Source organism: Pan paniscus, chromosome 5, assembly GCF_029289425.2.
Source record: "Pan paniscus chromosome 5, NHGRI_mPanPan1-v2.0_pri, whole genome shotgun sequence".
Taxonomy (NCBI): domain Eukaryota; kingdom Metazoa; phylum Chordata; class Mammalia; order Primates; family Hominidae; genus Pan; species Pan paniscus.
The window spans coordinates 40277822-40304318 of NC_073254.2; the positions used below are offsets into that span (position 1 = coordinate 40277822).

The following is a 26497-nucleotide window of genomic DNA, read 5'->3' on the forward strand; positions in this document are numbered from 1 at the left end:
CTGGTGTCCTGGCACTAAGTACACTCTAAATGATCACAGCCCAGCCTCCTCCAGCATTTCCTCTGTAATGAGAAATCCCACTGGGAGAGGTGGAGTGAGGAAGGGCTCAAGCAGAAGAGGGGTTATTTCCTTACAATCAGGAGCCCCACGGGCCCAGGGCAGCTAAGCTGGTAAAAGCACTGATTGTAGCTTTAGTATCGATCTCATGCAGAGAAGGGACATTGATTAGCTTACAACTTCTTCACAAAGAAAAGTAGAGAAGTGGCTGGTCCATTTAATGCGTGTAGGTGGCATCAAAGGAGTCCTATACTTTCTTCTACTCTACCCGCCAAGGCTTGGCCTCATCTCCCTTTGTATTAAGTCCAGAGAGCTGGGGAATGTCAAGGCTGGTAAGCCTAGATTGTTTCATAAAGTGCTTTTTATGGAGACTTGGAGAAAATGTTTCAAATGTCTGTCCTCTCTTTAAAAAATAAAAGTTAAAAGCCCAGTGTAGAGAGTTTTTCTTGACTCTCCAGACACACACTCAGTGGGGATTAAGTGAGCAGGAAAGTAGGGGAAGGAAGGACTGGACCATGTTGCTGGAGCACCCTGGGTGCATGGCTCCTGTCCCTTTGCTGGTGCAGGGACTGTGCAGGCTAGCTTTTGGGAACTGGAAGAAGTAACTTGGCTTTTCTTCCACAACATGGAAGGTGTCCAGAGCAAAGCTGGGCATCAAGACAGGTGTATGTGTCCAGTGGCTCTGCCACCTGCCCTCAGCATGGGCTGTGTTCTGTGCTCCGGCAGCCGGTGGTGCAGAGTGGCTGATCTTTGCCTGGTGGAGCCATTGAATGTTGGCTTTTCTCCTTGCTGAGAGTGTGGCTGTCATAAGATGGGGAAAGAAGGGAGGAAGGACAAGGTGTGTGATGCACAGTCCTGAATTCAGAGGGTTTAAGGGGTAGGGATGCCAGAAGGGAGCAGGGACATATGCAGAGACCATAGACTGCCCCTGTCCTGCAAGTGCAAAAGAGGGATGACTAGGGAAGCAGACTCCATACTAGGAGTGGCTAATGGACTTCTGCAAGTTATTTAAATCCACAGGTAAGTTCCTCCATCTGGAAACCGGGAATAATGACTGCTTGTCTCTTAAGGTTGCAGTGAAAATTGAATATAAATTTATGAAAAGTGCCTGGCACATTGTAAGTGTTCAAAAAATAATAACTACTACTTAGAAAAGAGAGAAAGCTGCGTACTCACCCAAGCAAATTGTTTGCCTACCCAAGGATCATTCATCATTTTGGAAAATCACTTCATGAATGGCAATATTGTTCATGATAGTTGAGTGACCAACATAAAACACCAATTCAGTCTGTATTTTATAAATGTCACATTTATGGGGATTCTACACAGGCTGAAGCCCCCGACTACTTGATCATGTCTTCTTGTATAGCTGTGCATGTAGTTACATGTTATGGTTTATATTGTTTTATTATGAATTAGTTTCATTTACATTACAGCCAAGAGATTATTTTATTGCTTTTTAAAAAGTACTTTATTGAGATATAATTCACACACCATACAATTTACCCACTTAAAGTATACAACTCAATGGTTTTTAGTATAGTCACAATTGTGCATCCATTACCACAATCAGTTTTAGAATCCTTTCATTACACCCTTCAAAAAAATCCTGCTCGGTCAGCCGGGCGCGGTGGCTCACACCTGTATCACAGCACTATGGGGGACCGAGGTAGGCAGATCACCTGAGGTCAGGAGTTCAAGACTAGCCTGGCCAACGTGGTGAAACCCTGTCTCTACTAAAAATACAAAAATTAGCTGGGCTTGGTGGCAGGTGCCTGTAATCCCAGCTACTTGGGAGGCTGACACAGGAGAATCGCTTGAACCCAGGAGGCAGAGGTTCCAGTGAGCCGAGATCGCGCCATTGCACTCCAGCCTGGGGGACAAAAGTGAGACTTCATCTCAAAAAAAAAAAAAAATGCTTTCCTTAGATTTCACCCTCAGTCTCTCCATCCCCCAGCTCTAGGCAACCACTAATCTACTTTCCATCTCTATGGATCTGCCTATTCTGGATATTTCATATAAATTGAACCACATGGTATATTGTTCTTTGTGACTGGTTTCATTCACTCAACATAATGTTTTCAAGAGTCTTCTATGTTGTAGCACGTATCAATATTTCATTCATTTTTTATTGCTGAATAATATTCCACTGTATGAATAGACTATATGTATCCATCATCCAGTTGATAATGTTTGGGTGTTTCCACTTTTTAGCTATTATGAGTAATGCCACTATAAACATTTGTGTCCAGTTTTTATGTAGATATTATTGCTTTTTTAAGAAAAGCAAGTACTAGGCTAGGTGCAGTGGCTCATGCCTGTAATCCCAGTACTTTGGGAGACCGAGGTGGGAGGATCGCTTGAGCTCAGAAGTTTGAGACCAGCCTGGACAACATGGCAAAATCCCATTTCCACAAAAAATAAAAATTAGCCAGGCATGGTGGTGTGCACCTGTAGCCCCAGCTACTCGGGAGGCTGAGGTGGGAGGATTTCTTGAGCCCAGGAAGTTGAGGCTACAGTGAGCCATGATCCTGCCACTACACTCTGGCCTGGGCAACAGAGTGAGACCCTGTCTCAAAAAACAAAAACAAAACAAATGAACAAACAAAACCCAAGTACTATACATAAGATTAGTTTTCAGGCCCGGTGTGATGGCTTATGCCTGTAATCCAAGCACTTTGGGAGGCCAAGGAAGGCGGATCATGAGGTCAGGAGGTCGAGACCAGCCTGGCCAATATAGTGAAACCCTGTATCTACTAAAAAAACTAGCTGGGTGTGGTGGCACGCACCTGTTGTCCCAGCTACTTGGGAGGCTGAGGCTGAGGAATCGTTTGAACCTGGGAGACAGAGGTTGCAGCGAGCCGAGATCACGCCGCTGCAGTCCAGCCTGGGTGACAGAGCAAGACTCTATCTCAAAAAAAAAAAAAAAAAGAAAAGAAACTAGTTTTCAATGATTTTTTTTCAGGGTAGTAAAGAAGACGTTACAAGATATTTATTATAAAAAGGGGCTTTGGGTCTGATGGGACCGAAAACTGCTACTTTAGCAAAAAGAAAACAAGCTTTGACTTCAGAAAGACCCAAGACTGAGCTCTAACTCTGCTACATACTGACAGGAATTTTGAGGAAGTTACTTAAACGCTCTGAGTCCCAGTTGGCTCATCTCTAAAAACAGGAAAATTAATATCTACATCTCAAGACCATTTGGAGGATTCACAAGATAACGTGGGGAACATCTAGCGCACTGTAGGTACTGAGCAAATGTGGTTCTGTTTCTCCAGCCACTTGACTTTGCATCTTCTCAACATGCAAGAGAGCATAGTCACTTCAATTGCTGGCCAGTGCAGCTCTTCCAGGTAAAAGACCTCTGCTAACTTCTTCCCATTGTGTAGAGAGAAGATTTTAATCTTCTCTAAAATTCATCTATATCCTCTCAGCTTCCAAAGACCTCCTCTGATCATCCTTTGTGAGATACCTGATTTGGTGACAGCATCATGATTCCCATATCCCTTCCTGTGATACAAACCAGGCTCTGTCCACCCAGAAGATGATGAGTAGGTTTTCGCTATATATTTAAGAGTGGAAGTCCTTCCTTCTCAGACTATACTTGTTTTTCCCTTCTCTGACTCTACACAGGTCCTGCTGTGTCTTTCTTAACCTGCAGCAATGTACAAAAAAGAACATTTTGATGTGCCAATATGTAAATGTGCTACTTTTGGTTACCAACGAAGTAACACACCAAGCACATTCTGAACCTCAGCTCCTTCCATTCCCCATCCTGTACAGATGACATAGGATGCAAGGGTCAGAGCTGTGGCAAACATACTCCTTGTACTCAGCACCTGGATATGTTATTAAAGTGGAACATATAAAAGGTTTTATAGGTTACATCTAAGTGTGGGATGCATGAAAAAACTCTATTCTTGCACCAGACTCCATTCTCGCACCAGAGTCTCCATTCTTGCACCAGAGACTCCATTCTTTGACCTATGCAGCCAGCTGAAGGTCCCTGTAGTTCTGTTGACCATCTGCAAACATGGAAAAGCTTGGGTTTAGGCCACAACTATAGGGATCTGAGTGTTCTGAATTGGGACTGCTTAGATTTTTTATATATATATATATAAAGCTTAATGTAGACCCAGCATGCCCCAGCATTTAGGACATTTTTCTCACCCACACTCATACTGAAGCCTGGAAATGAGCCATGCACACTCCCTCTGCTGCCATTGAGACAACAAAATTGAGCCACTCTGCTGGAAAAGCCCATCTTTCTTCCCAGCCCATAGGTTAAAGGGGCAACTCTAAACCTTCTCCCCTAAATGACTGGCGTGAACATCTGACCCACAGGGGATCAGTCAGGTTCTTTCTCCAAATAATTTGGAAAAGTTTAAGAAGAGCTAGTTCAGGGGCTGGCAAACTATTGCCTATAGGCAAAATCTGGCAATGCTTGCTAGTTTAATAATGTCTGCGACTGTCAATAGTTGCAGGAGATATTTTATGGATCTCGGTAGCATAAAATATTTACTATCTGACTCTTTACAGACAAAGCTTTCCAACCCCAGAGCAAGAAGTTTACAGAGACTTGGAGGCTGAGACCACCATTTGGAGGCAGGAGGGCCGTGTGCACTCAGAATAGAAGAAACTGTGCTCAGAGACATGGAAGTGAGAGAGAGAGCATGAAGCAGCGAGTGCCAGGAGAAGCAGAAAAGAACCAGGCAGTTCAAAGAAAGGGCAGAAAGGGCCAGACAACCTTCCAGTGTCTGTGAGACACATCAACCTTGCTTGTGCTCTGCATCTGTGACTGTCCCATGTATACAATAAACCGTTTTTACCTAAACTAGTTTAAACGTGTTCCTGTTTTTTTCAACAAATGATTCCTGAAAAAATCAGCCATAGGGGCCATTATGTGGCTGCAGTAAGCCTGAACAAATTAAGATCTTTGAGTCCACTGCTGATTCCCTTGATAAGTCCCAGAGGGAGTTAAGCTTAGAGAACAATGGTAGGCAATAAAAGGTGCTTGTTTCTAGGGACCTTTGGCTCTTAATCCATGGGTCCCCTGATCCTGGTGAGTCATGCTTATCCACATTTGAGTGAAAAGGGCCACTGCTGACCTTTAGCCTGAGGTCTGGACAAAGCAGACTGCACCCTCTTCCTCTGGGGCAGCAGCAAGCATCCAAGAGAGGTTTTCAGCAGAGGCTGCCTCTGGCCTCCCCATCTGTCTGTCTGATGAGGAGTGTGCAGAAAATGGAGACCGAAGAATAAATCAAAAGGAACATGGGAAGATGAGCATATTATTCGTTGGTTGAAGTTCTATGATAGTGGTATTTCTGTTTTCATGCTTTGGTTCTTTTTTAGAGAAAACAGTATGTTCTTATGGTGCCCATGCTTGGAAATGCATCATAACCCTCACTTATATCACATAATATAGAAAAAAACATGACAACAATTTCACAAAGTAATAAGATCACAGTGCTATATAGTGAGTAAATGGGAAGCTGGTCCAATAGCTAAGACACTGATGAGAATAATTAAAATGATCAAAACCTTCTTTTCTCACAAAACCAGAAGCCAGAAAAGAACATTTTAGCAATTCCAACTCTTAATACATAAAAATTTAAAAATATGATCATAAAGATAGTTAAAAGATAGATGACAAACTGGGAAAAATATTTGCAACTTATGTTACAGAAACTGGCCACCTCATTGTTTGTTTAAGTGCATAGTGTTACTATTTTCCTCATCCTAGTGGAGTGACTTTCTTCCTACCTGTGAACAAATCACTATTAACTTTTCAAATTAATCACTACAGTGTTTAGGTATGATTTTAAATCTGGGAAGAAACTGCAAATACTGGCAGAGGCAAGCTAGTAAAAGAGAGACTTAAATTTGATTTGTCATTGAGAAGAGATTATCATGGGAACTTCAAATTAAGATGATGAACTGAGCAGATGTGGGAAGCCCTCCCTCCCATCCTAACACCTAACACCAAAAATCCAGGAGTCAGAAAGAGATTGTTCTATCTATGTATGTGCACAATAAAAAAACTTTCTCCTTGGGCTGGAGATTTATCCACAATATGGGACTGCCTCCATGAACAAGGGGGCAGGCACAAGATTCTCATGAAGATGAGGTCACAAACAAAGATTATAAAGCAACAAGGAAACCCTTCTGCCAGTGACAATAAGGCATTCTGAAGGGTAATAAAAATGAATATGTTAAAAATATGTAAATATATAAAAAGAAAAAAGAATCCACAAGACAAGAAAAGAAATCTATTTTAAAAGAACAGGCATTTTTTTAGAGTCAGAAATATTGCAGTGGAGGAGAGGTAGCTGAAAATTCTTTACAATGCCTTGCTTTGAAAGGCAGTCTGGGCTGGCCTTGCAACCTGTTTTGGTCAATGGAATGTGGCAATAGTGATGTTGTGCAATTTATGAGGCTCGGCCTTAAGATATCTACAACCTCCGTATTTGTCTCTTAGAATGTTTCTGCTTGGAAATATTAAATATTAAAACAATATCCAATGACACTTGTTAAGGCATGGTAGGAAAGACTTTATGGACTTTATGGAGGGGGTGTGCTCTGTCTATAGGTATAGGAAGCACTGTAATGGAATTTTGCTGTGGGGAAGAGATTGGGCTCAACTCTGAATTCCAAGGAGCAAGATGGGGTCAGTGAATAAAAAATTACTAAACCAAGACATAAGGGGGTAAGGAAGATTCTGACTAACTTGATCTAACAGGATTCCTTGCTGAAGACAGGCCAGGATGATCAGACATTATCTCAGGGATGGTGAAGGCTGAAGAACCAGTCAGATATTGAGAGTGATCAGATATCCAGAAAGGAGTAAGGGATGGTCTTGCTAAAGTGACTTAGCAAGGCTCTTGCTAAAAGTGGATTTTACAAAAAGGGTACAGATGAGCCTAGGAGAAGTTTCAGGAGCCTGTCAAAAGTTTGGTCAAGCAAAGAATCTGTCAGAATCCAGCTACGATGCTATGAGAATCCCAGGTGAGCCACATGGAGGGGAACTGGGCCATTTTGCTGGACAGCTCCAGCTGAGCTCCTGGCTGACAGACAGCACCACCTGCCAGCCAGGTGAGGGAGGCCATTCTCCCAAGGCCATTTAGGCACAATCAAAGTGATGCCACAAGCAGCAGCAATAAGCCTCCCCTGCTGAGTCTGGGCCAAATTACAGCCTTGTGAGCAAGTAAATGACTGCTGTTCTCTATGCTGTGTTATCCAGCAATCAATAATGGAAGAGACCATTGTGCAAAAGCTGCAGTTCAGATGAAGAGATGGGACATACCTCGATGCCAAGTTTCTTTTGGGCGAACTCTGAGGCAGATACCAGGCAGGCTTTGTTGGAAGGGAGCCACAGATGGAACAGAGAGCAAGACACACATGGTGTGGCAGAGAGAAATGTCTGGCAATAAGGAGCCAGACCTGAAAATGAGTTTTAAGTCATCCTGTAAGCAAGAAAAAATTTCAGTGTTTACTGTTTCAAAACAGGAAGCTTTATCATTTTAAGTAATTAACTTGGATCTGGTTCTTTTTTATTTGAAAGTTCACTTATATTACATGCTGTTTATTGTCAAAAAAATCATTGAAAACATATTATGTTAAATAAAAAGAATGTCTTTGCAGATAATTCACTAATTAGTAAGTCATATGCTTTATATTTGCTTCTCTTGGTTATTCCTTGAAACTCTGGCTTCCAGGCCACAAACCTCAAGTCCTCTATTTTCAGTTTAGTACCAACTATCTGCTGCCAGCAACTGTCCCAGACTGCCCTTGAAAGGTGCCTGTCACTGGGTGGGCTATCAGTAAATATTTAGACAATTGAAACTCATTGACTTCTTGAATGAATATAATGTGGGTTACCACTGTCCTAAGGGATTTCAGAGGGACAGTTATTTTCTTATGGACCAGCTAGAAATAAACTGGCCATTTAAAATGGCTCTATAAACTGAGATCATTTGTGAGAAAGAGTTAACACCAACCCTGAAGTGCCTAACTTCTGTGCTTAGATAACTGTGAAACAATATGTACTAATAGAATGGAGTAGAATTCATGTTGGCAAATGCTTTCTTTCTTTTTTAATTTTTAAAAGTTTATTTATTTATTTACTTATTTATTTATTTGACATGGAGTCTCGCTCTGTCGCCCAGGCTGGAGTGCAGTGGCACGATCTCGGCTCACTGCAACCTCTGCCTTCTGGGTTCAAGCAATTCTCCTGCCTCAGCGTCCCTAGTAGCTGGGATTACAGGCGCCCACCACCACGCCCAGCTAATTTTTGTATTTTAGTAGAGACAGGGTTTCACCATGTTGGCCAGGCTGGTCTTGAACTCCTGACCTTAAGCAATCCACCCGCCTCGGCTTCCCAAAGTGCTGGGATTATAGGTGTGAGCCACTGTGCCAGGCCTCCTTTTTAAAAAAATCCTTGTCAACAGCTTTACTGAGGTAGAGTTTATATAACATAACATTCACCCACTTTAAATATAGTTTGATGAATTTTAGTAAATTCATCTAATTGTGCAAGCACCACCATCCAGTTTTTTTTTAACACTTCCGTCACCCAAAAAGTTCCATCCTGCCTGTTTTTAGTCAAAAAAGTAGATATCCCCGACATCTTATGACCACAGATCTCCTTTCTGTCTGCAGGGTTTTGCCTTTTTTAGAAATTTCATATACATTGTAATCACATAGTAGGTGTCTTTGTGTCTGGCTTCTGGGAAAAATATTTTTGCTCATTTTCTGTTACTTCTCTTATACTTCATCTTGTCTTGTCATATTCACTGGCAAATCATGGGAACTTGACCACAGGCAGGAGCGTGAAAGCTGGAGATCAGAGTTAAGATTCTGAGTCCGCCACTCTCTGCCTGTCGACCATGAGCAAGTCACAGTTCTGAACTCCATTTCCCTGCCAGGAGCATTAGGGTCATCATGCTTCCCCAGTCTAGGAAGAACTCAGATTTAAAAGATCCATCAGCTGTTCCCACAACAGTTGATACAATACCGATGTAGTTCCTTACCAACTGGTAATAGCCACTGTCCAGAACACCTGCAGGCCGCCTCCCCTACCAGCTTAGCAAACTCAGCCTCTCCATTAGGACCCCTTAGATCTTTCTGTAATCTAGCCCCCAGCCCCAACCCCCAAAAAGGAATACAACCTGATACAGCAGGGGGCCCGGGCCTCTCCCTTAGCCCCCTGCACTGTGGTTAGTGTCCTTTCTGATTGTTTAGTGCCCACATCATACCCAATGTGAAATATTAGGAATAGATCCTCTGTTGACAGGAGGCAGGAGGATGGAATAAGAAAGTGGAGGTGAGGGGATTTGGAGCTGGGGCTTTGAAAGAAAGGGCTATAATCAGACTGGAACCAAAACGCTAAAATGTATCCAGGATAAAACAAACAAACAAAGTCTTACATTTAGGTTTAAAAAAGAAGGGCACAGTAATAGAGTAGGGTGACTTGGTGGTCAGAGACCTGGAGATTATGGCCAATGACAACTCTCTGTGAGCTTTCAATAGTATGTCAGAACATTCACTAAGAGGTGAATAACAGACCAAATATTTACTTACCTGAGACGCTTGTCTAGGGGCCTATGAGCCCTCAGCTGGGCACCAGTGCATACAGGGCTCTATGTTCAGAGCATGGAAGGAAGCTACTCAGCCTGTCCGGGGCTGCAAGTACACCTGAGTCTGGCCTCAGTGGTTGTGTAGTAACTAAGTAGCACAAAGAACTTGCTCCATCCCTGTCCAATCAGACTGAGCTAGAGTACTGAGTTAAGGTCCCCCGCAGAAGGACCTAATGGCTAGAAACCCACTAGAGTGTCCTGGGGACCACTTGGTGCTATTAAGAGACCCATGTGTGCTTAACTCAAGAAAGGGAAGAATAAGGAGGTAAGAGACAGGTATCCTTAAATGTCTGTAAATCTGTGAAATGAGAGAAGCTTCAGCCTAGATTTCTGTGGCTTACGTTGGAGCACTGCAGGGCGTAGATTTTGTTGAAGGCAATTTTCCCTGAGCTCTCCAAAGGTGGAGTGGGATGCCTAAGGAGGAGGAGACTTTGTTCCTTGGTATTTGGGTCAGAGGCTGGACACACCACCTGTCAGAAATAATTAGAGGCAGCATTCCCATGGGGAGCATGTTAAGGAGGAATTCTTGTTCTCCTCTCCTCAAATTTCCACAAAAGGGAGGCTGTTTCCATTCCATACCCCAAAAGGGGAAATGTGAACTAAATAATTGCCATTTTTCTTCAGATGCACGTGTATATCCTCTCTCCTTCCCACTGGTGAACTTAGTGATTTTATAAATTGGTGAATTTAGAAAAAGGAGCTGTATTAGTCTGCTTGGGCTGCCACAGCAAAATACCACAGACTGGGTGGCTTAGTCAACAGAAATTGATTTTCTCACATTTCTGGGGGCTAAAATGATCAAGGTGCCATCACGGTTGGTTTCTGGTGAGACCTCGCTTCCTGACTTGAAGACAGTCACATTCCCACTGTGAACTTACATAAACTTTCATCTATGCACACAGGGAGAGAATCTATCTCTGTTCTTGTTTCCTCTTCTTATAAGGACACCAATTCCATCAGATTAGGGCCCCATCCTTATGACACTATTTAATCTTAATTACCTTCCTCAAGGCCCTATCTCCAACTACAGTCATATTGGGGGTTAGAACTTCAATATATGAATTGGGGGGGACACAATTCAGTCCATAACAGGGGCTGAGTATGCTGACTCTATAGCTCTGTCTACCCCGAGGTGCACTCTGGCCTCTTCTGTACCACATGATAAGCTTAGCCTCTTCCTATGATGGAGATGTCTGTGGCTGCTCAGCTCTTCCTGAGGCTTGTGGGTACATTTCTTTTGGAAATCAGAAAATATTAGGAAGCCTATGATGCTCACATGTTAGCCATATCCTCCTTTCTAGATTTTACTAGCGATAAAGCTAGTATTTTGATTTTTCACCTAGCTCTGTGTTGTATTTCTCAATTGGGGAAAAGGGGTTGTTATTTAATGGATTCCCTAAAACAAACAAGGGAAGAAGCTGGAAACATGAACTCCTTCTAAGATTGCACCCTCTTTCAGTCCTGTGCTGTATTTCCTTCTGTCTGTGTCTGAATAGAAGCCCCAAAGAGCTTGGGTTTTAGATACAAGATAAGTTCATGTTTGGAATCAAACTGTTACCCATGGGTAACTCTGCCATTCCTTTTAAATTTAGCATAGAGGTATTCGGCAACCGGATTTGCCAAATTTCTATCAAGGAAATATTAGTCCACATAATGTCAGCAAAACAACTTGAAATCTCTCCAGGTAAATATTGATGAATCTTTGAGCTTTCTGAAAATGCAAACATCTCAGCAGTTGCTTATAGCCTCATGAAATGCATTCTGTTCAACACAGAGGCAGCTATCACCAGGAAACAAGTCAACCTTTGTTTGTTCTGTTTATTTGAGGAATTTATTAAGTTGGACTCTCCCATGAAAGTTTGGGTAGGCACCTAGAAAAATATTAACCTTTCTCTGAAAAGAGGCTCAACTCTTGGAATGCTTCACACAAATGCATTCATTCTTGGGAAAATACCAGTTTAAATCAGGCACAAAAGGTCAGAATGCTAGAACCCTCCTGTGCATGCCCCAACTTTTTTCTTTCCTTGGAAGTGTCCCCTTCAGTTCCAAGCAGAAAACTTGAACCCCTCCTGTGCACTTACTCCTGGCTCTAGACATTAATAGGCATACACACAATACCATGCCCTAAAGCCACTCACCTTTCTCTACGTAGAAAACTCCAGTTACCAAGCATAAGCCTTGGCTGGTGTTTAAATGTGCACCAGGAGATATCACACTAGGCAAGGCTTTGTGTGCAAAGGACTTCCAGTTTGAATGAGGTAGAAACTGGAAGAAAACAAGCAACCCAGTGAAATCCTGTTGACCTTCACTGTAACCACTAGGATTTGAAGAATGAAGTAGTTTGTTCTGTTTAATCCTTAAAAAGATCCTTCATAGGATTGTTCATAAGGATCCTTAAAATATCCTTCATGATTAGGGAAAGTACAATCCCTAACGCATATGTCTTTGGTGCTCTCTTAACTTGTCCAAGTGCTCGCATGTGCCCACTGCCATGACTGGGCAGTTGGAGGCAGATGATACAGGTCAGTTTTATCCTTCCCCACAACCTTCCATAGATGTAAAGAAAAGGATACAAGACAGCTAGTCAGGAAACCTGGGTGACCTTAGGCATCCCATCTCTCTGGGTCTTGTTTTTCTCAACAATGCTAGATCAGTGTTTCCCAAATTTTATCGATGATTAAAATCTCCTAGATGGCTTTTTAAAATACAGATTCCAGGCCCTTGCTCTAGGAATATTAATCCATCAGATCTTGGCTAGCAACCAGGAATCTTTATACTGTATGAGCACTCCTAACCCAAATTAGACTATGAGCAGGGAAGGTTTGGAAAACACTGAATTAGATGCTGTAAAAACTCCTTTCCAGATCTAGCGATGGAAGTTTTAGGTGGATCATCTGAATTTAGCATGGCAGTTGCTATCAGTCCAACTCTCTCCATCTTTATGCATTCAGAGGACTTAACTGTGTGGAGCACATTGAGAGCAGCTCTTTCCTAGGGGATTGCGGGGGAGGTTTGTAATCAGCAGCAGTCAAGCAGCTAATTAAATATCCAGATTATCTGGTAAATTTGTGCTTATTCCATCCTGCATTGTAATTCGCCAGCTGGCTTTATTCAAGTCTTCAAAGGTTTGCAGAAAATGTTTCAGCCTATAATAATAATATCTCTGAAATTCCAAGACTGACAAAGATAAGACATTATAATTATGCACACACGATTATACATACTTTAATAAGCATGTGTGATAAGCAAATTTTATAAATCACTTTCTTCTCCGTTGCTGTGTCTTTAGCCTCAGGCTTCTACTTTATTCTCAAAAAGAATACCACGGGTAGAAGAACTTTACGGTGTTGAAAAAAGAAACGAAAGAAGGACAGAAAGACAAAAAAAAGACAGAAGGATGAAAGAAAGACAGAAAGACGAAAGAAAAGGAAAGAAAAAGAAAGAAGGAAAGAAAGGACAAAGAAAGAAAGAAAGAGAGAAGGAAAGAAACCACACCAAACCCGTTCATCACTGTAATGATTGAGATTTACAAAAAATAAAGTTTCACACTTTTTAATTTAGCATCTACACAGAAAAACTGAAATTTTTAAAAGGAGTCTTGACATTAAGAACTCAATGATCTCTAACAATGTGGTGGATGAAGTATGCTGCTCACCCACTGTATTAGTCTAGGTTCTCTAAAGGGACAGAACCAATAAGCTACACACACACACACACACACACACACACACACACATATATATATATATAAAGGGGAGTTTATTAAGTAGTATTAACTCACAAGATCATGATGTCCCACAATAGGCTGTCTGCAAGCTGAGGAGCAATGAAGCCAGTCTGAGTCCCAAAGCTGAAGAACTTGGAGTCCAGTGTTCGAGGGCAGTAACCATCCAGCACAGGACAAAGATGTAAACTGGGAGGCTAAGCCAATCTAGCCTTTTCACATTTTTCTACCTGTTTTTATATTCTGGCCGCACTGGCAGCTGATTAGACGGTGCTCGCCCAGATTAATGGTGGGTCTGCCTTTCCCAGCCCACTGACTCAAATGTTACTCTCCTTTGGCAACACCCTCAGAGACACATCCAGGATCAATACTTTGCATCCTTCGATCCAATCAAGTTGACACTCCGTATTAACCATCGCACCCAGCCACTGAAGAAAAACTGAAAATGTTGGATAGACTATTTTCAAACTCTTAAGAGTACTCTGATGCATGGACCATTTAGTAAAAGATACTAAGGGTCTCAGCTAAGTGAAAACAGAAATGCAGAGAGGTAAGTGTAGGCTGGATCTAGTTTCTGCTTTGAAAATATTTAGCAAATAAGGTGAATTTTCCTTCAAATTTCACAGCATTAAGAGAGAAAGCCTAAGGAGGAGTCCCGTCAATGTTAGTGGAATCTAGAAATAATAAAGCCCAAGTGACATCATTAAAAAGTATCTATTTCAAACTGCGGTGCAGATGGAAGAGAAAAATCATCTAACTTAAGAATTCCTAACCACAAATTGGCCCTCATACATGTTTGCTGTCTGAATTCATTCTAACTGGGTGTTAAACAAAACAAAACAAAAAAACCTCAGTCTATGAATTTACTTTAAAGTTGCCTTGGGCAGATAATGCCATAGACATCTGGTATAAGCAAATGCAAATCCTCTCTGGAGAAATTCACCTTCAGCCTAGGCTTTAAAGTATTTCCATAGAAAAAGTTCCAAGACTTATGAATGTATACAGTCAAAATTATAAAAATAACATAAGAAAATAAGTCACTATTAGTGAGATCTAGCAGGAATAACACACAGTAGAATCAGACTTCAGAGATGGGAAAAATAAAAAATAGAATGTTCAATAGTTATTTTTAATCAGTTTAAATCAATAAAAGATGGAAAATAGGAGAGAACAAGAAACTACGAGACATAATCAAACATATTTTAAAAAGAACAAGATATATAATGTTAAAAACTTAAATGATGACTTTAACAATTGATTAAATATAGCTGCACTGAGCATCAGTGAATTAAAAGATGGATCTGAAAAAATTATGCAATGTGCAGCACAAAGAAACAAAGTGGCAGAAAATATGAATAGTAATGATGAGGAGGAGACTTAGAGTGAGAAGGATTAATATATTTCTAATTAGAATCCCAGGAGAAAAGCGGAGAGAGATGGTTAGGGGGAAGGAAGGAGTGGAGAGAGAGAGAAATTAAAGAATAAATGGCTGAGACTTTTCTAGAGCTAATGAGAGATATCAAATCACAGATTCAAGTAACCCCATGAATTTTAAGCAGGATAAAAAAAATCTCTAGACATATTGTACTAAAACCACAGAACTCCAAAGACAGAGAAAAATCCTTAAAGCAGCCAGAGCAAAACAACGGAGACCTGCAAGGGAATTACATACAGACAAACAGCTGACTTCTCAACAGCAGCGAAGGCATTCAGAAGGTCCTGAGGGAAAGATAATCTCAGCGTTCTAAGAGAAAGTAGCTGTCAACACAAAAATCAATATCTGGCAACGTTTTTTGTCAAGAGCAAAGGTGAAATAAAGACATTTTCAGACAGATGATGACTTTTCCTCCAACAGGCCTCGAATAAAGAGGATTTTAAAGGATGCACTTTCAGAAGAATAAGAGTAATCCCAGATGGAATTTCTGAAATGCAAGAAGAATTAGATGAGCAAAAACAATGACAAATATATGGGAAAATCTAAACAAATATTACTAGATGAAAAAATAATGGCAATATTTTGTGGATTTAAAATACACTTAAAATACATAATAACAATAGTATGTAAGCTGGGATGGGGTGGACAGTTCTAAAATATCCTAAGGTTTTAACGTTATGTGCAAGGGCTGTAAATGTATTAATTTTTACTTTAAAAGTCATGTATGCATGTTGATATCTCTAGGATTAAAAAAAACTGAAACAGAAGATGAATATATAATTTCCAAGTTAATAAATAGGAAAAATGAGAATGAAAAAACTTTATCAAGCAAAAAGCAGAGAGGACAGAAGGGAAAAATAAGCATACAGAAGGCAGGAAAAATAACATGAAATAAATCCAAATATATCAGTAATTATGATAAGTAAAAATAGCTAAATATTCTATGGATACCATCTAAAACATGCAAGATGATGAATGTAAATGGATAAAAATAGCTAGATGAAGCAAATACTACAAAAGAAAGTGGATGCACCTATAATAATATTAGGTAAAATAAACTTTAATAGAGCAAAAAAATGTACAAGAGATAAAAGGTCACTACACAATAATAAAAGGAATTTGTTCACCAAGAACAGATAACTTTTAATCAATATTCACCCAGTCACATAGTCTCAAAATACATAAAACAAAAAAATGCAAATAATGACAAGAACCAGAGAGATCCACCATCAGAATAGAAGACTTAAACATATTTCTTCATAATTTTTAAATCAAGCAGGCAAAAAACCAGTAAGGATATAGAAGTTTAAACAACGTAACTAACATACCTGATGTGATGAACATACCTAGAACACTGCATCCCCAAATGGAGAAATTCATATTTTTTCAAGCACACACTAAAAATTTATGAATATTTACTTTATAAAAGGCCATAAATCAATCTTCAACAAAGTTCAAAAGATGGCTACTATAGATCACATTCTCCACCTGCAATGCAATTAGATTTAAAAATCAGTAACAAAGAAGTTACATAAATCATGTGTATTTAGAATTTAGGAACACTTTAACTCATGGTCCAAGGGAAATCACAGTGGGAATCAGAAGAAAATTATAATTAAGCAAAACTCATAGGATGTCTCTTAAGCCTTACTTGGAGGGAAATTTATAGCTTTGAAATGATTATATTTTAAAAAGCTGCAAATTAACAAGTTAAGTACATATATATTTAAGTTAAAAAAGAAATGGTTATTAATGTATCAATATTTTGTGAACAAAATTTACAAACTATTTGGGAAATAAATATAATAATGTCCTTATTCTGTGTAGACACCTAGATTTAGCTATGCCTACCATTTGTTTAGTAAGTACTATGTATCAGACTTGGTGCTGAGATAAAACTTCTATATAATTTAGGAATGTAGACCCAGAAGGGGAAAAATAGGAAGAAAATAAATTTTAAAAGCTACACTACGCATTTGTATTATTAAGTTTGTAAGAAGATGGCTGTATAAGTGGCTGGAAAAATATTTACAGTTTCAACTTACTTTAACAGACCTAGAGCTTTTAAAGCACTGGTTTTGTGCTTTAGTACAGGTTACAAAAATCTTCTTTCATAATTTAGTGATATCAACTCCTTAAGAAAAGATGGTATCATTGGGGTAATATAGAATACTAAATAGTCACTGTTTGCAAGACACAGTGCCAGATGCTATGTTCTGTGGGGTAGGAAGGGGAGAGAGGACAAGAAATTTTGAAGAGCCACCTGAGTGTGATAGGCTTTTAACTTTAACACTTAGCCCACCTCTTAAAAAATCCCAAATTACCCCAAACAACCACCTACAAAATCACTATTAACTACTACTTTAAACTATTCAAAGATTTTTATTTTTATTGTTAGTAATGGTATAAAAAGGTATCTCTTCCACTGCTAATAGCAGTATAAATCAGTAAAATTCAGCTGGAGACCACTTTTAACCTTATGTTATAAAGACTTACGATGTTATACATTGTTTAGCCCAGCACTTGTGCATTTAGAACTTTATCCCGAAGAAATAATTACTAGAGTGTGCAAACATTTAGCTGTAACAGCAGAGGTTTATGATAGTGAAAACCTAGGGACAATTGAAAAGTCTAAAAAGAGGATATTAAATAAATTATGATAATACTGACATTAAGATAATATCATAGAAGAATATTTAATGACATGCTTCATAATATTAAGTGAAATGAGCAAGTTACAGAGCAGTATAATCTACTTTTTGTGCATATAAAAAATTACTGTAAGGACATAAACCCATATGTTATTATTGCTAGTTATCTCTAGGTGTCAAAATTATGGAAGAAAGTTTTCTTTCTTGTTTTGTAGTTTTTCTAATCTATATTGTTTAAATTATCTGTACTATTCATGTGATTGCAAAGGAAACAGTAAAATGTATATATTTTAAAAATAACTCTATTTCTAGTGTTTTCTTATTATCTTATGAAAACCACTGTCCAATTTCTTTTGTTCTGCTTGCATGGCCCTTTGGAACTGGTGTGGCTTTAAACCAAGGCTGTCTCTTTGAATTCTAAGGTCTACTATACAGTCTGTGAGATGTCTACAGTGCTTGAATGTTCAACAACATAGGAAGATGAGTATTGTTTATATTTCCAGTTAGAAATATCATTCTGAGTTTGTAAAAAGATGCAGATATTTTAGCTTAAAATTGAATGGATGCATCAGGGTTAATTAACAATGCTTCAAATTACAGACCACTGCCGCTTCTTGTGCAACTAACCATCAATTAGCTATGCTAATGAGAAAAGCAGGAAATGATTGCAGGAGAAAATGAAATCAGTAGGGAAAAAAGAAAAACAACTGATTTTAGTCTCTAGTTTCAGCCATCAATTGTCAAAACTTACCAGGATTACATATAAGTATAAATTCTAACCTCTCTTTGAAAGAGGCAGTGTATTAATAAGAAAGTAATGTTAATTCTTTAGAAGTTTTTTTCTTTTCTCGATTATCCTTCAGAGATGCCATACCTAAATAATAAAATGACCAGAATATGAGCAGCAGGAAACTTATAGACAAAAGGTTCGTCAGTGGTTCTAGTGTAATCCCTAGGGGAACACTTAAAAAAATATCAGCGTAGAGGTCTTTCTCCAAACCATTTAAATCAGAATCTCTGTGGAAGGTGCTAATTAATCCATAAGATGCAAAATGTATTTCAACTTGATTCCAGCTGCTGAATATTTGCTTTACTCTGAGTTCTCTTTTTGGACAGGAAGGGACTCTGATAAACCACCTCTGGTTCTTTCATCCCCACCTCCATCACTCCATTTTTAGGCAGGAGAACTTTCCCAATGAGACAGTCTTACAGTTGTCTCCTGTAGGATCTTTAAATACCTTCCTACTGGCTCTCTTCTCTGTTAAGGGCTTGGATGATTTTCTCAAAGAGAAACTTTTATATGAGGGAATGCAGGATTCCTAAGCAGTATCTTCCTACCCAGTGCCATGATAAATATTTGGATGCAAAGAAAACAGGAAATAAGTCATTGAATGGAGATTGCAGCTCCCCAGAGAGCTCCAGATGACAGGCTCCTGGAAAGTGTTCCAAGTTCTGTTTGTTCTCCAGTCCTGAGAACAGTAATTTTTGCGGCTGTACTTTTCCTCTTCTTTCCCTAGATTTCACTTTTACAACTTTAAAAAAGTATAATAGCTTGCATTATATGCTTACTGTACAAAGTTTTAAGACAAAAGAATTACAAATAGCAAAATTGAAATCATCTGTGAGCCTCCCTCTTCCCCACTCCAGAGAAACATATCATTAATGTCATTAATGTATATCTTCCATGTTTTCTATGTGTAGAAACATGTATTTTATTTTACAGAATTGAGTCATCATATATGTACACTTTTGTAACTTGCTTTTTAATCTTAACCTTATGTTTTGAGTTTTCTGGATCATCAAGCTTCAAAATCAAGATTTCTGTGTATGCAGCAAAGCCCATCATAGATATTTACTATCATTTATTTAACCATCCCTCCACATTAGATCTTGATTATTACTTCTGAAATATGCCTTGTTTTATCTTTTTCCACTATTTATCAGAAAACAAGATCAGCCCTGGTGGGTTCATACCAATTACTTTTCCTAACTGGTGCTTGACATTGTATCCACTAATTTCCTAAAGTCACAGATGATAATTACAGATACTGAACCCTTACACCCTCCTATGCTACATATGCTTTTCTCCAATTTTTGTAACCAGCACTTGCTTAATCAGTGATAATACTGCTTTTCTTCCTTTAGGCTAAGCCACACTCCTCAAAAATCCTGAAGTTTACTTCACCGTCTTCCAAATATGTATGTATGGAAGATTCATCATTTTAGTAGCTAACTTACACTGAATGTTACTGTATATACTGTGGCAATAGGTTTATATGATTTTTTAATTTGACCTTTATGATAATAACACGGGGTAAATACTACTATTATTCCCATTTTACAAAGAAAGTGAGGCTTCTTTTGAGTAACTTGCCCAATATCACACACAACTAGTAAGAGGCAAAGCTGGGCCCTGAACTCAGAACTGTTTTCTTCTGAACCATTTTTTTCATTATTATTAACTAAAGTCCGTGTTTATTAAAATTTTCTTAATTTTTACCTAATGGCCTTTTTCTGTTCCAGCATCACACCCAGGATAAAACATTACATTTCTTTGTCATTTTTCATTAGGTTCCTCTTGGCTATGACAATCTCTTAGACTTTACTTGTTTTCTCTAACAGAGTCATCCCTCATCAGCTACAACACCATAGCAGATATAATTCATTGTGCATTACTATGTATGGTTCTGATCCTCACAGCAACCCTCCAAAACAGATGTTTTAATCCTCATTTTATAGATAAGAAAATTGAGGCTTAGGGAGATGAGAACTAATGGTGCAGTTCACAAAGCTGGTAAATAATGGAACTCAGATCCTGACCCAGGACTATCTGACCTTGAGTGTCATGTTCTTTTCACTACTCTGGTTTAGATGACTTATACATGCATGCTTTTTATAAATAAATCTGAATGCTAAAACCAGAGTCAGGGTGCCATAAAGAAAAGTTACATCTGGTTCAACTTTCTTATCTAATATCCAAGCACTTTCTATAGATTATCCAACGAAAATTTCTAAATATATAGTCAAAAGGTATCATTGTAGTTTGTACACGTTTCCACAAAGCCTTGCCCAATTTTGAAGAGTCCTGATTGTTAGAAAGCTCTGTGTTCCTCCAACTGATTTTTATCCTTTGGTCTTAATGTGGCTCTTAGGAGCCAAACACAATCATCTAAGCCTTCTACCTAAGTACCCTGCAGGCCGACACATCTCCCCCAGACTCTCTTTTCCTGGCAGAGTACGGCTTAGTTTATATTTTCCTCAGCATCCTAATGATGCTACTTTAAATCACAGTGACTTGCAGTATCCCTGTTTAGTTGCAAGTCCTTATAGTGCATTTTGGTACAGCAATGTGTATGTCCTATACAATCAGGACTCAATAATTGCTGTTGACTTACTCCTTCCTTAAAGGGGACCACTTACCACCATCACCATCCCTTCTCGCCTCCCCTCTCCACACACTACATTTCTAAATCCTCAAGTCCGAAGGACCCTAACACTGACACTTCTTGCAACCCTTTAAATGAGGCAGCTCTCCCTAGAAAACCCCTTGAGACACAAGTTTGGATAGTGAGTCAAACGTAAGAGGGATGTCTTCTCCGAGCCTGAGAAGCAAGTTAAAGGGCAAAAGCAGTGAGCCGTGGACGCCTGGAGACAGTTTCTTTCTTCCTGAATTCCCCACAGCGCAGAGACAGACAGGATCTGCCAGGACAGCGCGCAGGGCGGGGCGGGGACAGGCGCGCCAGGAGCGGGGCGGGCTTCCAGCCGCTGGTTTTGCTGAGGGCTGAGGGACGGCTCAGCGACGCCACGGCCAGCAGCGCTCGCGTCCTCCCCAGCAACAGTTACTCAAAGCTAATCAGATAGCGAAAGAAGCAGGAGAGCGAGTCAAGAAATACGGTGAAGGAGTCCTTCCCAAAGTTGTCTAGGTCCTTCCGCGCCGGTGCCTGGTCTTCATCGTCAACACCATGGACAGCTCCCGGGAACCGACTCCGGGGCGCTTGGACGCCGCTGGCTTCTGGCAGGTCTGGCAGCGCTTTGATGCGGATGGTGAGTAGAACAAGCCACTTGCACACTCAGGTGTAGACGTGGCTCCAAGCTCAGCCCGCTGAAAGGACCTGGAGTTTCCCCTTTACTGTAGGAAAAGTTATCGACCTGGGTTGTTAATGCAGTGTACCTAATACAGTATCATTAACAGACGTTTGGCATACTGGTGATACACATCTATATACCTTGTTAAAATTCTGGGTGGTGAATTTCCACTTTCCCCTTTCCAATCTCTCTTTGTGTGCGAGCGCGCCATATATATGGTAGACATACATATATATTGTATATACAATGACTAATATCATTGTATATGTTCAAGGCTTGTGGGCTGAGACTCAGCTATTTGAAGTCATCCTTCCCTAAATGGGCTCACTTTTACTCAGTGACTTTGCTGTACACCCCTCACTCTCTCAAAATGAGAATAAATTTTATCAGCTTTCAAAACGACTCCTCCACCAAAAAACTACTTGAAAATAAAATGGAACTACTTAATATTTGTTTTTATTAATAAAGAAATAAAATATCTAAAAGGTGTGTTTTAACTCTGCAAACTGGGATTCAATACTTACACCTGTTAAGTTTCTCCAAGCTTCAGAAATTTTGGGGTTAAATTTTATTGGAAAGTTCACGTTTATTCATTGATTAAAATTCATGTACTTAATAGCCTTCCTTTTCCAAGCACTAATATAAACCCTAGCATAAAGCACGTATTCTGGAACAGTGTTTACTGTTCAAACCCATGTATTCTAGAGGTAGGTGTTGGCACTTTGTTATTGGAATAACAAAAAATAGTGTTGAGGGAAGCTTTATAAATTGTGAGATTAAAAACATATTTAGATAAATACTGTCATGTGTTATTTTATATGTTAGTATTATTTATGTTTATTTTCTCACATTTAGAAAAAGGTTACATAGAAGAGAAGGAACTCGATGCTTTCTTTCTCCACATGTTGATGAAACTGGGTACTGATGTAAGTACTTGCACACTAAGCCTTAATTTATGCCTCTTAGTAAGATACGCACATCCAAGTCTTATATTGATTGGTACCTATTAATTCCAACTCACCTCCTTTCTTCCTTGCATGTATGTAATTTCTCCCCCTCTCCTAGCAACATAGAGGGATTTAGGCAGGTTTTATAAAAGGTGCAACTGTAGCATTAGACATGCTGGTTACTGACTTTCAGTGTAACATCTGTCATCCACTCAGAGATCCTAACTGTGGACTCAGTTAACTTGGTCTTGAACGTCTCCTTGGTTATGTCTCTGCTAATTGATTTATACCTGGGGGTAAAGTAGCCCACTTTGTTCAAAAAGCTGGAAAAGATGTTAAGCACATTAAGATTTTGGCTGTTTAATATGTATGATACTCCTCTGATAGCAAACCACAAACCATTTAAAATCATTTATCCATTATTCATTTTATTAGAAGAGGTTACAGATTTTTCAGGGAATGACAAACCAGAAAACAACCAGCATACTCAGAGCCCAGATACAAATGGAAGCCAATCTATCTAGTGTCCATCTGATGGTAAATATGTCCTTGGGAGATGTAAATGAACTCTTGAAAGTCTCTCTATCAAAGCAGAGAAAAATTTTACACAGAAACACATGAGTGGAGGACAGCCTGGGGATGGGCTCGATCTGATGAAAGCTCCAGTAGGGCATTCATAGTAGAAGGAGACGCTCTAGGGACAATTGAATTTAAATGAATGATGGAGATAGTTTGTCCTTATCATTCAGCTGTCTATCTGAAGAATAGAAGTGCATCACATTCTCATGTGAGAGCTCAGTGAGGGAACAAGGAGCTCTTCACCACTGTTGAGAACATGGGAAGGGTATGTGGGGGGCAGGGGAAGCCGGTTCAGAAACTAAAGGGCTGGCTTCCGCCTTCTTCAGCCACACAGATCTCTTGGTCCCCCTCTACTTCTGTCTGCCTCTCATATTCTGTCTGTCTCTCTTTTTTATGTCTATCTCTGTCATTTTTCTGCTCACTTCTGTTTCTTATCTCTGTGTTTCATGGCTCTCATCTCCTACTGTTTCTTGCCTTTCTCTCTGACCTCTCTGTTGCCCATCTTTCTTGTCTCTGTTTCTCATTTGTTTCTCCATCTCTCTGTCTCTGTGTTTTCCCATTCTTTTTCCAGTCTCTCTGCTTCTCAAAGCTCTTTTGGTCTCTCCTCTCCCCATGTCTTTTATTTCTCCTTTCTTCTTTCTTTCCCATCTCTCTTTTTGACCTTCATTTCTTTTCTCCTCATTTTCTCCTTCACCCTTTTCTTTGCCTCTTATCTCCCTTTTTCTGTACCTTTTATTGCTCTTTGTCTGCCTGCACTCCACCCCTTACCCTGTGCAGCCTGTGAAGTGAAAGGATCAGCAGACGAGTAGGATAGAGACACAAGCCCCTTCTTTCCTCTGGTCAGACCACTTGCGCACACTCCTCTTTATCCTTCATTCTTGTACCTACACAAGCTACAGGTAGAGCTGAGGAAGCCTCCCCCAAGTGAGGCTTCTGCTTCAATCTAGCCAGCCACTTTCACGTGCTAGCAGCCCATGGTGAAGCCCACCAGCCTTGCCCACAGGGCTTCTACTTATATCTGTAAATGTAAGGTTCATCGTGTTCCAGAAACCCATCTTATCTATCATGGACATGGGTATTTGAGGAAAGCAAAAAGACAAAGTTAAAACCATTCAAAATCTTGGAATAAATGGGATGGCCAGCTCCTAAAAATCTGTCCTCAGGGACCTGGAACTTCTCACCTTTTCGGAGGGCTCCTTGTTCTAGTGATTTATAAAAGGGAGGAGAAAAATTGCTGTCACTGTTGAAGCTGGAGTATCTAATATTCATTCATCGAGTTGGGGTCTGCACTAAGTTGAGGATGCTGTGAGATATCTTCATCTGAGATTTTGGCTAACCTTAGAAGCATTGTTGCCATTGTGAGAGAAAAGAGGGATGTCATCTCTTGCAGCTTGGCTGTTTTTATCATTGCCCCTATCTCAGACCTGGTCCATGGACTAATGCCCTTACACAGGGGCAAGCATAATCCTCGAGGAAAGAGGACAGCAAAGGACTCACTGGTGTCCTGCACAACTGCATTCTGAGGCTGGAACGGGGGTTGGAAGGTCTCATAATCCTTAACCTAGTGCAAATCAAATTTCAGTATGCCTGAGAATTATATTTTTTTGTTAAAATGCAGACCCCTAGGTCTCATCCTGTAGGTATTTAAATACATTTGGGGTCTGCCAAAGATCTTTCATTTTAAAAGCACTCAAAGTCAGTTAGCATGTTTTTTTACCCTTTTTTCCTCTAGGAACAGTGACTTTTGGGGAGGGGATTCTGATATAATTAGGCCAATCCCACTGAGCTGTGGCAATAGCCTTAGGCACATCTCATGAGCACTTGGCTGGGAAGAAAGCTTTTGGAGCCAGGATGATAAGTTTGAACTCTTAACTAGAAATGATATCATCTGCCATTGGATGCCTTTCAAAACGCTGAGGCATTACTCTGGGGAGTGTGTTTGCAGGGACTTTCACTGGGCACTCCATGCTACCTGGACAACCATGATTAAGGAAGCTATTCCTAATTTTGGGTTTTGTCTCTGATGAGTAATAAGTAGGCCTTAAGCAAGTTCTTAACAATAGGGCAGGACTTCCAAAATGGAAGGCCCTTCAGTTGAGGAACAGTCACCATTTGATTGTGACACCTGCTTTTGATTGGTAATGCCCAATGAGTACAGAATCCAGCAGCAGGGAGGCCTCCACAATCAGGCAGCCCCTTGCTCTGGTGTTCAGCAGTGGTAAGCCAACCTTCAGAGGCATGAATAGCTCTACTTTCCTCTGATGATTAGCGGATCACAGAGATCTCAGAAGAAGGTATTTTGAGGTTTCTAACAGCAAGCTGCCTGCTAGTCTATCCAGGAGAGCAACCAGCCTGCTTGTAATTACCTATTCCTCAGAGCCTCGGAGGGGATTGACTTAATGGAACCATCAGCTGCAATTGCTGCTGTTTCTGTTACTCCCTGCAAACCTTTTCTTTCCAAATGCTGAGATTTTAGCCAGTTCATGGACAAACATCAGATTCTATGTGTACATACCCCTCACATACAGACTGTACCACATCCTGGGCCTCTTTCAATACTTCAGGGATTACAGTACCCTGCTGCAGCCTAGCGTCTCAGATAAGGACTGATGGGAAATTACAACAGAGGAAGCCCCAGTTTCTTTTGCTTTAGGTCAAAGGGATAGTCATGAGCTTTGGGGTTAGGGGTCTGAGAAGACAGAAGCCAAGATTCTGTGTCCTCAAACTAAGGGTAATGTAGAATCTGGCCACTGTTTCTTTGGCTTCACATTTATTTACTTTAAAATCTAATTTTTCACCAACATGACCTATGTTAGTTAACTTCCTTTGGGAATTCCCAGCCCATCATAAAGAATCATTTATTCATCCAATGGATCCTGTGTTCCAGAGATAAAGAAATGAATGCTATACTTGTGGAGTTCTTAATCTAAAAGATCAAGCTGAAATTCAAAGTGAAGTTCGACCCTGTTGAGTGATTTCCATTGTGCTTTTCCTGTATGGTACATGAACCCTCAAATGTAAGCACACACAAAATCTTTAGTGCTGAAACTAGACAGGTTAATCCCACCACGATTAGTGGGGTATCACATGAGGTAACCTGGTTGACAGAAGAACTTGGAGTCTCAAAGAACCTGTTCACCTTCCACAGAGAATAAAAAAAATGTACCTCTTGTCTCTGAAGACCCACTCCAAAGAAGACTCATGGTCGGTGGGGAAAGGACAACTATGTGTGGAGGCAGAAATCCGATGCTCATTCCCTATCTCTGCATCTAGAGCTGTATGATAGCAACATGCCATTTAAACCTCCTGGGTCTCAATTTTCCTATCCATAAAATAATAATTATTAGAATAATGTTTTGGCCTGCCTGTTTCACGTGAAGACC

At 40.0% G+C, this 26497-nt stretch overlaps 1 protein-coding gene across 2 annotated transcripts in view; it reads left to right on the forward strand.

Moving 5' to 3' along the window:
* Positions 1-21275: 21275 nt before the first annotated feature.
* SCGN (secretagogin, EF-hand calcium binding protein) overlaps positions 21276-26497 on the forward strand; it is a 68143-nt gene continuing 62921 nt past the window's right edge. Inside the window, exons 1-2 of one of the 2 annotated variants that reach the window (XM_003823211.4) lie at positions 21276-21546; positions 22444-22514. In XM_003823211.4, the coding sequence (XP_003823259.1) occupies positions 21465-21546; positions 22444-22514 (153 nt within the window). In that variant the 5' untranslated portion in view covers positions 21276-21464. The remainder of the gene's footprint in view (positions 21547-22443; positions 22515-26497) is intronic. The other variant, XM_063605180.1, reaches the window with a different exon arrangement.